Below are 14,031 nucleotides of genomic sequence, written 5' to 3'. Positions count from 1 at the left end.
CTGAACTACAATATAATAATAATGTTAAAGCAAGATGATAATGATCCTGAACTACAATATAATAATAATGTTAAAGCAAGATGATAATGATCCTGAACTACAATATAATAATAATGTTAAAGCAAGATGATAATGATCCTGAACTACAATATAATAATGTTAAAGCAAGATGATAATGATCCTGAACTACATATAATAATAATGTTAAAGCAAGATGATAATGATCCTGAACTACAATATAATAATAATGTTAAAGCAAGATGATAATGATCCTGAACTACAATATAATAATAATGTTATAAGCAAGATGATAATGATCCTGAACTACAATATAATAATGTTAAAGCAAGATGATAATGATCCTGAACTACAATATAATAATGTTAAAGCAAGATGAAATGATCCTGAACTACAATATAATAATAATGTTTAAAGCAAGATGATAATGATCCTGAACTACAATATAATAATAGTTAAAGCAAGATGATAATGATCCTGAACTACAATATAATAATGTTAAAGCAAGATGATAATGATCCTGAACTACAATATAATAATGTTAAAGCAAGATGATAATGATCCTGAACTACAATATAATAATAATGTTAAAGCAAGATGATAATGATCCTGAACTACAATATAATAATAATGTTAAAGCAAGATGATAATGATCCTGAACTACAATATAATAATAATGTTAAAGCAAGATGATAATGATCCTGAACTACAATATAATAATGTTAAAGCAAGATGATAATGATCCTGAACTACAATATAATAATGTTAAAGCAAGATGATAATGATCCTGAACTACAATATAATAATAATGTTAAAGCAAGATGATAATGATCCTGAACTACAATATAATAATGTTAAAGCAAGATGATAATGATCCTGAACTACAATATAATAATGTTAAAGCAAGATGATAATGATCCTGAACTACAATATAATAATGTTAAAGCAAGATGATAATGATCCTGAACTACAATATAATAATGTTAAAGCAAGATGATAATGATCCTGAACTACAATATAATAATGTTAAAGCAAGATGATAATGATCCTGAACTACAATATAATAATGTTAAAGCAAGATGATAATGATCCTGAACTACAATATAATAATAATGTTAAAGCAAGATGATAATGATCCTGAACTACAATATATAATAATGTTAAAGCAAGATGATAATGATCCTGAACTACAATATAATAATGTTAAAGCAAGATGATAATGATCCTGAACTACAATATAATAATAATGTTAAAGCAAGATGATAATGATCCTGAACTACAATATAATAATAATGTTAAAGCAAGATGATAATGATCCTGAACTACAATATAATAATAATGTTAAAGCAAGATGATAATGATCCTGAACTACAATATAATAATGTTAAAGCAAGATGATAATGATCCTGAACTACAATATAATAATAATGTTAAAGCAAGATGATAATGATCCTGAACTACAATATAATAATGTTAAAGCAAGATGATAATGATCCTGAACTACAATATAATAATGTTAAAGCAAGATGATAATGATCCTGAACTACAATATAATAATGTTAAAGCAAGATGATAATGATCCTGAACTACAATATAATAATGTTAAAGCAAGATGATAATGATCCTGAACTACAATATAATAATGTTAAAGCAAGATGATAATGATCCTGAACTACAATATAATAATAATGTTAAAGCAAGATGATAATGATCCTGAACTACAATATAATAATAATGTTAAAGCAAGATGATAATGATCCTGAACTACAATATAATAATAATGTTAAAGCAAGATGATAATGATCCTGAACTACAATATAATAATGTTAAAGCAAGATGATAATGATCCTGAACTACAATATAATGATGTTAAAGCAAGATGATAATGATCCTGAACTTTTTTTTTTTTTTTTTTATACTTTGTCGCTGTCTCCCGCGTTTGCGAGGTAGCGCAAGGAAACAGACGAAAGAAATGGCCCAACCCCCCCCCCATACACAAGTACATACACACGTCCACACACGCAAATATACATACCTACACAGCTTTCCATGGTTTACCCCAGACGCTTCATATGCCTTGATTCAATCCACTGACAGCACGTCAACCCCTGTATACCACATCGCTCCAATTCACTCTATTCCTTGCCCTCCTTTCACCCTCCTGCATGTTCAGGCCCCGATCACACAAAATCTTTTTCACTCCATCTTTCCACCTCCAATTTGGTCTCCCTCTTCTCCTCGTTCCCTCCACCTCCGACACATATATCCTCTTGGTCAATCTTTCCTCACTCATTCTCTCCATGTGCCCAAACCATTTCAAAACACCCTCTTCTGCTCTCTCAACCACGCTCTTTTTATTTCCACACATCTCTCTTACCCTTACGTTACTTACTCGATCAAACCACCTCACACCACACATTGTCCTCAAACATCTCATTTCCAGCACATCCATCCTCCTGCGCACAACTCTATCCATAGCCCACGCCTCGCAACCATACAACATTGTTGGAACCACTATTCCTTCAAACATACCCATTTTTGCTTTCCGAGATAATGTTCTCGACTTCCACACATTTTTCAAGGCTCCCAAAATTTTCGCCCCCTCCCCCACCCTATGATCCACTTCCGCTTCCATGGTTCCATCCGCTGACAGATCCACTCCCAGATATCTAAAACACTTCACTTCCTCCAGTTTTTCTCCATTCAAACTCACCTCCCAATTGACTTGACCCTCAACCCTACTGTACATAATAACCTTGCTCTTATTCACATTTACTCTTAACTTTCTTCTTCCACACACTTTACCAAACTCAGTCACCAGCTTCTGCAGTTTCTCACATGAATCAGCCACCAGCGCTGTATCATCAGCAAACAACAACTGACTCACTTCCCAAGCTCTCTCATCCCCAACAGACTTCATACTTGCCCCTCTTTCCAGGACCCTTGCATTTACCTCCCTAACAACCCCATCCATAAACAAATTAAACAACCATGGAGACATCACACACCCCTGCCGCAAACCTACATTCACTGAGAACCAATCACTTTCCTCTCTTCCTACACGTACACATGCCTTACATCCTCGATAAAAACTTTTCACTGCTTCTAACAACTTGCCTCCCACACCATATATTCTTAATACCTTCCACAGAGCATCTCTATCAACTCTATCATATGCCTTCTCCAGATCCATAAATGCTACATACAAATCCATTTGCTTTTCTAAGTATTTCTCACATACATTCTTCAAAGCAAACACCTGATCCACACATCCTCTACCACTTCTGAAACCGCACTGCTCTTCCCCAATCTGATGCTCTGTACATGCCTTCACCCTCTCAATCAATACCCTCCCATATAATTTACCAGGAATACTCAACAAACTTATACCTCTGTAATTTGAGCACTCACTCTTATCCCCTTTGCCTTTGTACAATGGCACTATGCACGCATTCCGCCAATCCTCAGGCACCTCACCATGAGTCATACATACATTAAATAACCTTACCAACCAGTCACCAATACAGTCACCCCCTTTTTTAATAAATTCCACTGCAATACCATCCAAACCTGCTGCCTTGCCGGCTTTCATCTTCCGCAAAGCTTTTACTACCTCTTCTCTGTTTACCAAATCATTTTCCCTAACCCTCTCACTTTGCACACCACCTCGACCAAAACACCCTATATCTGCCACTCTGTCATCAGACACATTCAACAAACCTTCAAAATACTCATTCCATCCTGAACTACAATATAATAATGTTAAAGCAAGATGATAATGATCCTGAACTACAATATAATAATAATGTTAAAGCAAGATGATAATGATCCTGAACTACAATATAATAATGTTAAAGCAAGATGATAATGATCCTGAACTACAATATAATAATAATGTTAAAGCAAGATGATAATGATCCTGAACTACAATATAATAATAATGTTAAAGCAAGATGATAATGATCCTGAACTACAATATAATAATAATGTTAAAGCAAGATGATAATGATCCTGAACTACAATATAATAATAATGTTAAAGCAAGATGATAATGATCCTGAACTACAATATAATAATAATGTTAAAGCAAGATGATAATGATCCTGAACTACAATATAATAATGTTAAAGCAAGATGATAATGATCCTGAACTACAATATAATAATGTTAAAGCAAGATGATAATGATCCTGAACTACAATATAATAATGTTAAAGCAAGATGATAATGATCCTGAACTACAATATAATAATAATGTTAAAGCAAGATGATAATGATCCTGAACTACAATATAATAATGTTAAAGCAAGATGATAATGATCCTGAACTACAATATAATAATAATGTTAAAGCAAGATGATAATGATCCTGAACTACAATATAATAATGTTAAAGCAAGATGATAATGATCCTGAACTACAATATAATAATGTTAAAGCAAGATGATAATGATCCTGAACTACAATATAACGATAATGTTAAAGCAAGATGATAATGATCCTGAACTACAATATAATAATAATGTTAAAGCAAGATGATAATGATCCTGAACTACAATATAATAATAATGTTAAAGCAAGATGATAATGATCCTGAACTACAATATAATAATAATGTTAAAGCAAGATGATAATGATCCTGAACTACAATATAATAATGTTAAAGCAAGATGATAATGATCCTGAACTACAATATAATAATAATGTTAAAGCAAGATGATAATGATCCTGAACTACAATATAATAATAATGTTAAAGCAAGATGATAATGATCCTGAACTACAATATAATAATGTTAAAGCAAGATGATAATGATCCTGAACTACAATATAATAATAATGTTAAAGCAAGATGATAATGATCCTGAACTACAATATAATAATAATGTTAAAGCAAGATGATAATGATCCTGAACTACAATATAATAATAATGTTAAAGCAAGATGATAATGATCGTGAACTACAATATAATAATAATGTTAAAGCAAGATGATAATGATCCTGAACTACAATATAATAATAATGTTAAAGCAAGATGATAATGATCCTGAACTACAATATAATAATAATGTTAAAGCAAGATGATAATGATCCTGAACTACAATATAATAATGTTAAAGCAAGATGATAATGATCCTGAACTACAATATAATAATAATGTTAAAGCAAGATGATAATGATCCTGAACTACAATATAATAATGTTAAAGCAAGATGATAATGATCCTGAACTACAATATAATAATAATGTTAAAGCAAGATGATAATGATCCTGAACTACAATATAATAATAATGTTAAAGCAAGATGATAATGATCCTGAACTACAATATAATAATAATGTTAAAGCAAGATGATAATGATCCTGAACTACAATATAATAATAATGTTAAAGCAAGATGATAATGATCCTGAACTACAATATAATAATAATGTTAAAGCAAGATGATAATGATCCTGAACTACAATATAATAATAATGCTAAAGCAAGATGATAATGATCCTGAACTACAATATAATAATGTTAAAGCAAGATGATAATGATCCTGAACTACAATATAATAATAATGTTAAAGCAAGATGATAATGATCCTGAACTACAATATAATAATAATGTTAAAGCAAGATGATAATGATCCTGAACTACAATATAATAATAATGTTAAAGCAAGATGATAATGATCCTGAACTACAATATAATAATAATGTTAAAGCAAGATGATAATGATCCTGAACTACAATATAATAATAATGTTAAAGCAAGATGATAATGATCCTGAACTACAATATAATAATAATGTTAAAGCAAGATGATAATGATCCTGAACTACAATATAATAATAATGTTAAAGCAAGATGATAATGATCCTGAACTACAATATAATAATAATGTTAAAGCAAGATGATAATGATCCTGAACTACAATATAATAATAATGTTAAAGCAAGATGATAATGATCCTGAACTACAATATAATAATAATGTTAAAGCAAGATGATAATGATCCTGAACTACAATATAATAATAATGTTAAAGCAAGATGATAATGATCCTGAACTACAATATAATAATAATGTTAAAGCAAGATGATAATGATCCTGAACTACAATATAATAATAATGTTAAAGCAAGATGATAATGATCCTGAACTACAATATAATAATAATGTTAAAGCAAAGATGATAATTGATCCTGAACTACAATATAATAATAATGTTAAAGCAAGATGATAATGATCCTGAACTACAATATAATAATAATGTTAAAGCAAGATGATAATGATCCTGAACTACAATATAATAATAATGTTAAAGCAAGATGATAATGATCCTGAACTACAATATAATAATAATGTTAAAGCAAGATGATAATGATCCTGAACTACAATATAATAATAATGTTAAAGCAAGATGATAATGATCCTGAACTACAATATAATAATAATGTTAAAGCAAGATGATAATGATCCTGAACTACAATATAATAATAATGTTAAAGCAAGATGATAATGATCCTGAACTACAATATAATAATGTTAAAGCAAGATGATAATGATCCTGAACTACAATATAATAATAATGTTAAAGCAAGATGATAATGATCCTGAACTACAATATAATAATAATGTTAAAGCAAGATGATAATGATCCTGAACTACAATATAATAATAATGTTAAAGGAAGATGATAATGATGATTGTCCAGGATACTAACTGTAGTGTAGAGAGCAGCAATGATGGAGCCCACCAGCAGACTACAGGCAGCCATAACTGCAGCATAATGCCTCTCCACCTGTTGAGCTGTACCGGGCCACCTGTGCACGGCCTGCTATACCGGGCCACGTGTGTGCGGCCTGCTGTATCTGGCCAGGTGTGTACGGCCTGCTGCTGTACTGGGCCAGGTGTGTACGGCCTGCTGTATCTGGCCACGTGTGTACGGCCTGCTGCTGTACCGGGCCAGGTGTGCTCGGCCTGCTGTACCGGGCCAGGTGTGTACGGCCTGCTGTACCTGGCCACGTGTGTATGGCCTGCAGTATCTGGCCAGGTGTGTGCGGCCTGATGTACCGGGCCAGGTGTGTAGGCAGGGCCGCCAAGTGAGAAACCTGGCCATATATACAAACAGAGTCTACGTGCCCCAAGACACTCAATCCCTTACCATTATGAACACATAATTATCTTGCCTCTTCAAGAGTGTGGCCATTATGAAGAGGACAAGCCTTCCTACTACACTGTAAGGTGCACAGACCAACTGGTCATAATGTTGTTGTTGCACCTTACTTACCTCTCCACCACCACCGTACACAGTTGCCAAACATCTGATTCCCTCCCTCCCTCAGGCCGGCGCCTGCCCACCACAACTACCTGCACACCACAACTACCTGCACACCGCCCACCACAATCAAATGCACACCGACCACCACAACCAAATGCACACCGACCACCACAACTACCTGCACACTGCCCACCACAACTACTGCACACCACAACTACCTGCACACCGCCCACCACAACTACCTGCACACCACAACTACCTGCACACCGCCCACCACAATCAAATGCACACCGACCACCACAACCAAATGCACACCGACCACAACAACTACCTGCACACTGCCCACCACAACTACTGCACACCACAACTACCTGCGCACCGCCCACCACAACTACCTGCACACCGCCCACCACAATCAAATGCACACCGACCACCACAACCAAATGCACACCGACCACCACAACTACCTGCACACTGCCCACCACAACTACTGCACACCACAACTACCTGCACACCGCCCACCACAACTACCTGCACACCGCCCACCACAACTACCTGCACACTGCCCACCACAACTACCTGCACACCACAACTACCTGCACACCGTCCACCACAACTACCTGTACACCGACCACCACAACCAAATGCACACCGACCACCACAACTACCTGCACACTGCCCACCACAACCAAATGCACACCGACCACAACTACCTGCACACTGCCCACCACAACTACCTGCACACCGTCCACCACAACTACCTGCACACCGCCCACCACAACTACCTGCACACCGTCCACCACAACCAAATGCACGCCGTCCACCACAACTACCTGCACACTGCCCACCACAACTACCTGCACACCGTCCACCACAACTACCTGCACACCGCCACCACAACTACCTGCACACCGACCACCACAACCAAATGCACGCCGTCCACCACAACTACCTGCACACTGCCCACCACAACCAAATCCACACCGACCACCACAACTACCTGCACACCGTCCACCACAACCAAATGCACACCGACCACCACAACTACCCGAACACCACCCATCACAACTACCTCCACACAGCCCACCACAACCAAATGCACACCCTCACCACAATCAACTGGACACCCCACCACCCACCACAACCAACTGGACGCCCACAATACCCACCACAACCAACGATGCCCATAATACCTACCACGACCAAGTGGACGCCCACACCACCCACCACAACCAACTGGACGCCCACAATACCTACCACAACCAACGATGCCCATAATACCTACCACGACCAAGTGGACGCCCACACCACCCACCACAACCAACTGGACGCCCACAATACCTACCACAACCAACGATGCCCATAATACCTACCAAGACCAAGTGGACGCCCACACCACCCACCAAAACCAACTGGACGCCCACAATACCTACCACAACCAACGATGCCCATAATACCTACCACGACCAAGTGGACGCCCACACCACCCACCACAACCAACTGGACGCCCACAATACCTACCACAACCAACGATGCCCATAATACCTACCACGACCAAGTGGACGCCCACACCACCCACCACAACCAACTGGACGCCCACAATACCTACCACAACCAACGATGCCCATAATACCTACCACAACCAACTGGACGCCCACAATACCTACCACAACCAACCGGATGCCTACAATACCCACCACAACCAACTGGACGTCCACACCACCCACCACAATCAACTGGACGTCCAAACCACCCACCACAATCAACTGGATGCCCACAATACCCACCAGAACCACCTGGATGCCCACAATACCCACCACAACCAACTGGACGACCACATCAACCACCACAACCACCTGGACGACCACACCAACCACCACAACCACCTGGACGCCAACAATACCCACCACAACCAAGTGGATGCCCACAATGTCCACCACAACCAAGTGGACGCCTACACCACCCACCAGAACCAACTGGACACCCATACCACCCACCACAACCACCTGGACGCCCACACCACCCACCACCACCACCTGGACGCTTACACTACCCACCACAACTAACTGGACGACCACAACACCCACCACAACCAACTAGACGCCCATACCACCCACCACAACCAACTGGACGATCACACCACCCACCACCACCACCTGGATGCTTACACCATCCACCACAACCACCTGGACGCCTACATCACCCACTACAACCAATTGGATGCCCATGATACCCACTATAACCACCTGGATGCCTACACCACCCACTACAGTCAACTGGATGACCACACCACCCACCACAACGAACTGGACGACCATACCACCCACCACAACCAACTGGACGACCACACCGCCCACCACAACCAACTGGACGCCCACAATACCCGCCAAAACGAACTGGACACCCACAATACCCACCACAACCAACTGGACGCCAGCAATACCCACCACAACCAACTGGACGACCACACCACACACTACAACCAACTGAACGACCACACTACCCACCACAACCAACTGGAAGCCCACACCACCCACCACAGCCAACTGGACGACCACACCACCAACCACAACCAACTGGATGCCTACACCACCTGGAGACCCACACCAACCACCACAGCCACCTGGACGACCACACTACCCACCACAACCAACTGAATGCCCACACCACCTGGAGACCCACACCAGCCACCAAAACCACCTGGACGACCACACCACCCACCACAACCAACTGGATGCCCACACCACCCACCACAACCAACTGGACGCCCACAATACCTACCACAACCAACTGTGACCATAATACCTACCACAACCAACTGGATGCCCACACCACCCACCACAACCAACTGGATGACCACAATACCTACCACAACCAACTGGACGATCACACCACCCACCACAACTAACTGGATGACTACAATACTTAACCCAACCAACTGGACGCCCACACCAACCACCATAGCCAACTGGACAACCACACCGCCCACCACAACCAACTGGACACCCACACCACCCACCACAACCAACTGGATGCCTACACCACCCACCACAACCAACTGGACGCCCACACCAACCACTACAATCAACTGGACGACCACACCACCCACCACAACCAACTACATGCCCACACCACCCACTACAATCAACTGGACAACCACACCACCCACCACAACCAACTGGATGCCCACACCACCTGGAGACCCACACCAACCACCACAACCACCTGGACTGGTCGACCACACCACCCACCACAACCAACTGGATGCCCACACCACCCACCACAACCAACTGGATGCCCACAATACCTACCACAACCAACTGAACAAACATAATACCTACCACAACCAACTGGATGCCCACACCACCCACCACAACCAACTGGACAACCACAATACCTACCACAACCAACTGGACAAACATAATACCTACAACAACCAACTGGACACCCACCACAACCGGACAATCACACCATCCACCACAACCAACTGGACGACTACAATACCTACCCTAACCAACTGGACGCCCACACCACCCACCACAACCAACTGGACACCCACAACACCCACCACAACCAACTGGATGCTCACAATAACCACCACAACCAACTAGATGCCTAAACCACTCACCACAACCAACTGGACACCCACACTACCCACCACAACCAACTGGATGCCCACAATACCTACCATGACCAACTGGATGCCCACACCACCCATCACAACCAACTCGATGCCCACAATACCTGCCACAACCCCCCTGGACACCCACTACACCCAGTAGGTAAAACCATTCTTGAACATTTACATCAGTGATCAAACTCCACATTTGAAACCATTTGAGAACATTTACATCAGTGATCAAATTCCACATATGAAACCATTTAAGAACGTGGACATCAGTGATCAAACCCCACATCTGAAACCATATAAGAACATTTACACGGCAGCAAAAAAACAAAAACAAAACGCCCACTTATTCATTCAACAAATTTTAAAATGATTTTGAATGTTCTCTTGGATGTTATGTAGTTTGATTTTGGAGCAGTCAGAATCTATGAATGAGCACTTTTCTTTCTCCTCTAACAGAATGGAGGTACGCATTCTATTCATCTTGTCAGGTGTGGCCTCATATTTCCCATCAAAATTGGAATGATTATGAACTTAGCCTAAGACATCCCATAAAGAAATGCTGGCTCTAGTGGTCTTATGAGTCTCTTTTTCTCATACTACCCACAAGCTTTCACATATATTCAGGTTCACTTTTGCCTACTTGTATGTACCCAGTTTTCCTAAAGTCAATCATCATTATGACCTGACTTCCATACTATTTCCCTATCAAAGCTTCCATTACTTTGATTTCCTTCCAAAATCATAGTGCAACAGAATATTTGCTCATCAAGACCCCACTAATTTTAGTAGTAGTATTCTAAAGAATATGAACATCTGCATCTTTCTCCATATCTGTCTTTAAAACAGCACGCAAGGTAAGATAAGTCTACCATATGCTCATATGCTATACTCTCTTCATTGCCTCTTGGTATCCTTTCATAGAGCTAATCACTTATAACAACCTCCACTAAAAAGCAGATATGATACTTTATACAGTTTCATAACTGCATAAAGTTCATATCTTAGTCCCTCAAAACATTTCACACTTCAGAATTTGTGTGTACACACCCTATCTTCAGTGTTTTACTGTATAAATTATGTAAACTTAGCATCCATTCATGTTTTCTTTACCATATACAGTAAAACTTCTATCATTCATAATTTGCAGGAAGGAAATGTTCTTAGCAACTTTTGTTTATAAACTTTCATTACTAGCCTTCAATCAGAAAAAAATGAATAATAAAAAATGTGAAAAATATATCAAATCAAGCATGCACAATGCCAGAGCAATTAATGTACTTACCACAAGGTGTTTTGTGGCACTGATGATTATCTATTGTCTCCTGTGTGCTTTCTGGCACAGTGCTTTTGATCTTATATATGTCAGATCCCTGGGGATAGGAGAGAAAGAATATTTCCCACGCATTCCTCACGTGTTGTAGAAGGCGACTATAGGGGACAGGAGCGGGGGGCTAGAAACCCTCCCCTCCTTGTATTTTAACTTTCTAAAAGGGGAAACAGAAGAATGAGTCCCGCGGGGAGTGCTCATCCTCCTCGAAGGCTCAGATTGGGGTGTCTAAATGTGTGTGGATGTAACCAAGAGGAGAAAAAAGGAGAGATAGGTGGTATGTTTGAGGAAAGGAACCTAAATGTTTTGGCTCTGAGTGAAACGAAGCTCAAGGGTAAAGGGGAAGAGTGATTTGGGAATGTCTTGGGAGTAAAGTCAGGGGTTAGTGAGAGGACAAGAGCAAAGGAAGGAATAGCACTACTCATGAAACAGGAGTGGTGGGAGTATGTGATAGTGTAAGAAAGTAAACTCTAGATTGATATGGGTAAAACTAAAAGTGCATGGAGAGAGATGGGTGATTATTGGTGCATATGCACCTGGGCATGAGAAGAAAGATCATGAGAGACAAGTGTTTTGGGAGCATCTGAGTGAGTGTGTTAGTAGTTTTGATACACGAGACCGGGTTATAGTGATGGGTGATTTGAATGCAAAGGTGAATAATGTGGCAGTTGAGCGAATAACTGGTGTACATGGGGTGTTCAGTGTTGCAAATGGAAATGGTGAAGAACTTGTAGATTTATGTGCTGAAAAAGGACTGGTGATTGGGAATACCTGGTTTAAAAGGAGAGATATACATAAGTATACGTATGTAAGTAGGAGAGATGGCCAGAGAGTGTTATTGGATTACGTGTTAATTGGTAGGTGCGCGAAAGGGAGACTTTTGGATGTTAATGCGCTGAGAGGTGCAACTGGAGGGATGTCTGATCACTATCTTGTGGAGGAGAAGGTGAATATTTGTAGAGGTTTTCAGAAAAGAAGAGAGAATGTTGGAGTGAAAAGAGTGGTGAAAGTAAGTGAGCTTGGGAAGGAGACTTGTGTGAGGAAGTACCAGGAGAGACTGAGTACAGAATGGAAAAAGGTGAGAGCAAAGGAGGCAAGGGGAGTGGGGGAGGAATGGGATGTACCTAGGGGAGCAGTGATGGCTTCCGCAAAAGATGCTTGTGGCATGAGAAGCGTGGGAGGTGGACAGATTAGAAAGGGTAGTGAGTGGTGGGATGAAGTAAGATTATTAGTGAAAGAGAAGAGAGAGGCATTTAGACAATTTTTGCAGGGAAATAATGCAAATGAGTGGGAGATGTATAAAAGAAAGAGGCAGGAGGTCAAGAGAAAGGTGCAAGAGGTGAAAAGAGGGCAAATGAGAGTTGGAGTGAGAGAGTATCATTAAATTTTAGGGAGAAAAAAGATGTTTTGGAAGGAGGTAAATAAAGTGCATAAGACGAGGGAACAAATGGGAACTTCAGTGAAGGGGGCTAATGGGAAAGTGATAACAAGTAGTGGTGATGTGAGAAGGAGAAGGAGTGAGTATTTTGAAGGTTTGTTGAATGTGTTTGATGATAGAGTGGCAGATATAGGGTGTTTTGGTCGAGGTGGTATGCAAAGTGAGAGGGTTAGGGAGAATGATTTAGTAAACAGAGAAGAGGTAGTAAAAGCTTTGTGGAAGATGAAAGCCAGCAAGGCAACAGGTTTGGATGGTATTGCAGTGGAATTTATTAAAAAAGGGGGTGACTGTATTGTTGACTAGTTGGTAAAGTTATTTAATGTATGTATGATTCATGGTGAGGTGCCTGA

At 40.0% G+C, this 14,031-nt stretch overlaps 1 protein-coding gene across 4 annotated transcripts in view; it reads right to left on the bottom strand.

Annotated features, from left to right (window-relative positions):
- Positions 1-7,315, bottom strand: part of LOC139756238 (uncharacterized) — a 114,313-nt gene extending 106,998 nt beyond the window's left edge. For 2 of the 4 annotated variants that reach the window (XM_071675411.1, XM_071675413.1), the window contains exon 1: positions 6,728-7,312. In XM_071675411.1, the coding sequence (XP_071531512.1) occupies positions 6,728-6,792 (65 nt within the window). In that variant the 5' untranslated portion in view covers positions 6,793-7,312. Of the gene's footprint in view, positions 1-6,727 lie in introns of all 4 variants that reach the window. The other 2 variants (XM_071675414.1, XM_071675412.1) reach the window with 2 other exon arrangements.
- Positions 7,316-14,031: the final 6,716 nt, after the last annotated feature.

The sequence above is a fragment of the Panulirus ornatus genome, chromosome 21 (assembly GCF_036320965.1).
Source record: "Panulirus ornatus isolate Po-2019 chromosome 21, ASM3632096v1, whole genome shotgun sequence".
Classification (NCBI taxonomy): domain Eukaryota; kingdom Metazoa; phylum Arthropoda; class Malacostraca; order Decapoda; family Palinuridae; genus Panulirus; species Panulirus ornatus.
Note: the sequence above shows the minus strand (reverse complement) of the source record. Positions and strands in the feature narration are given on the sequence as shown.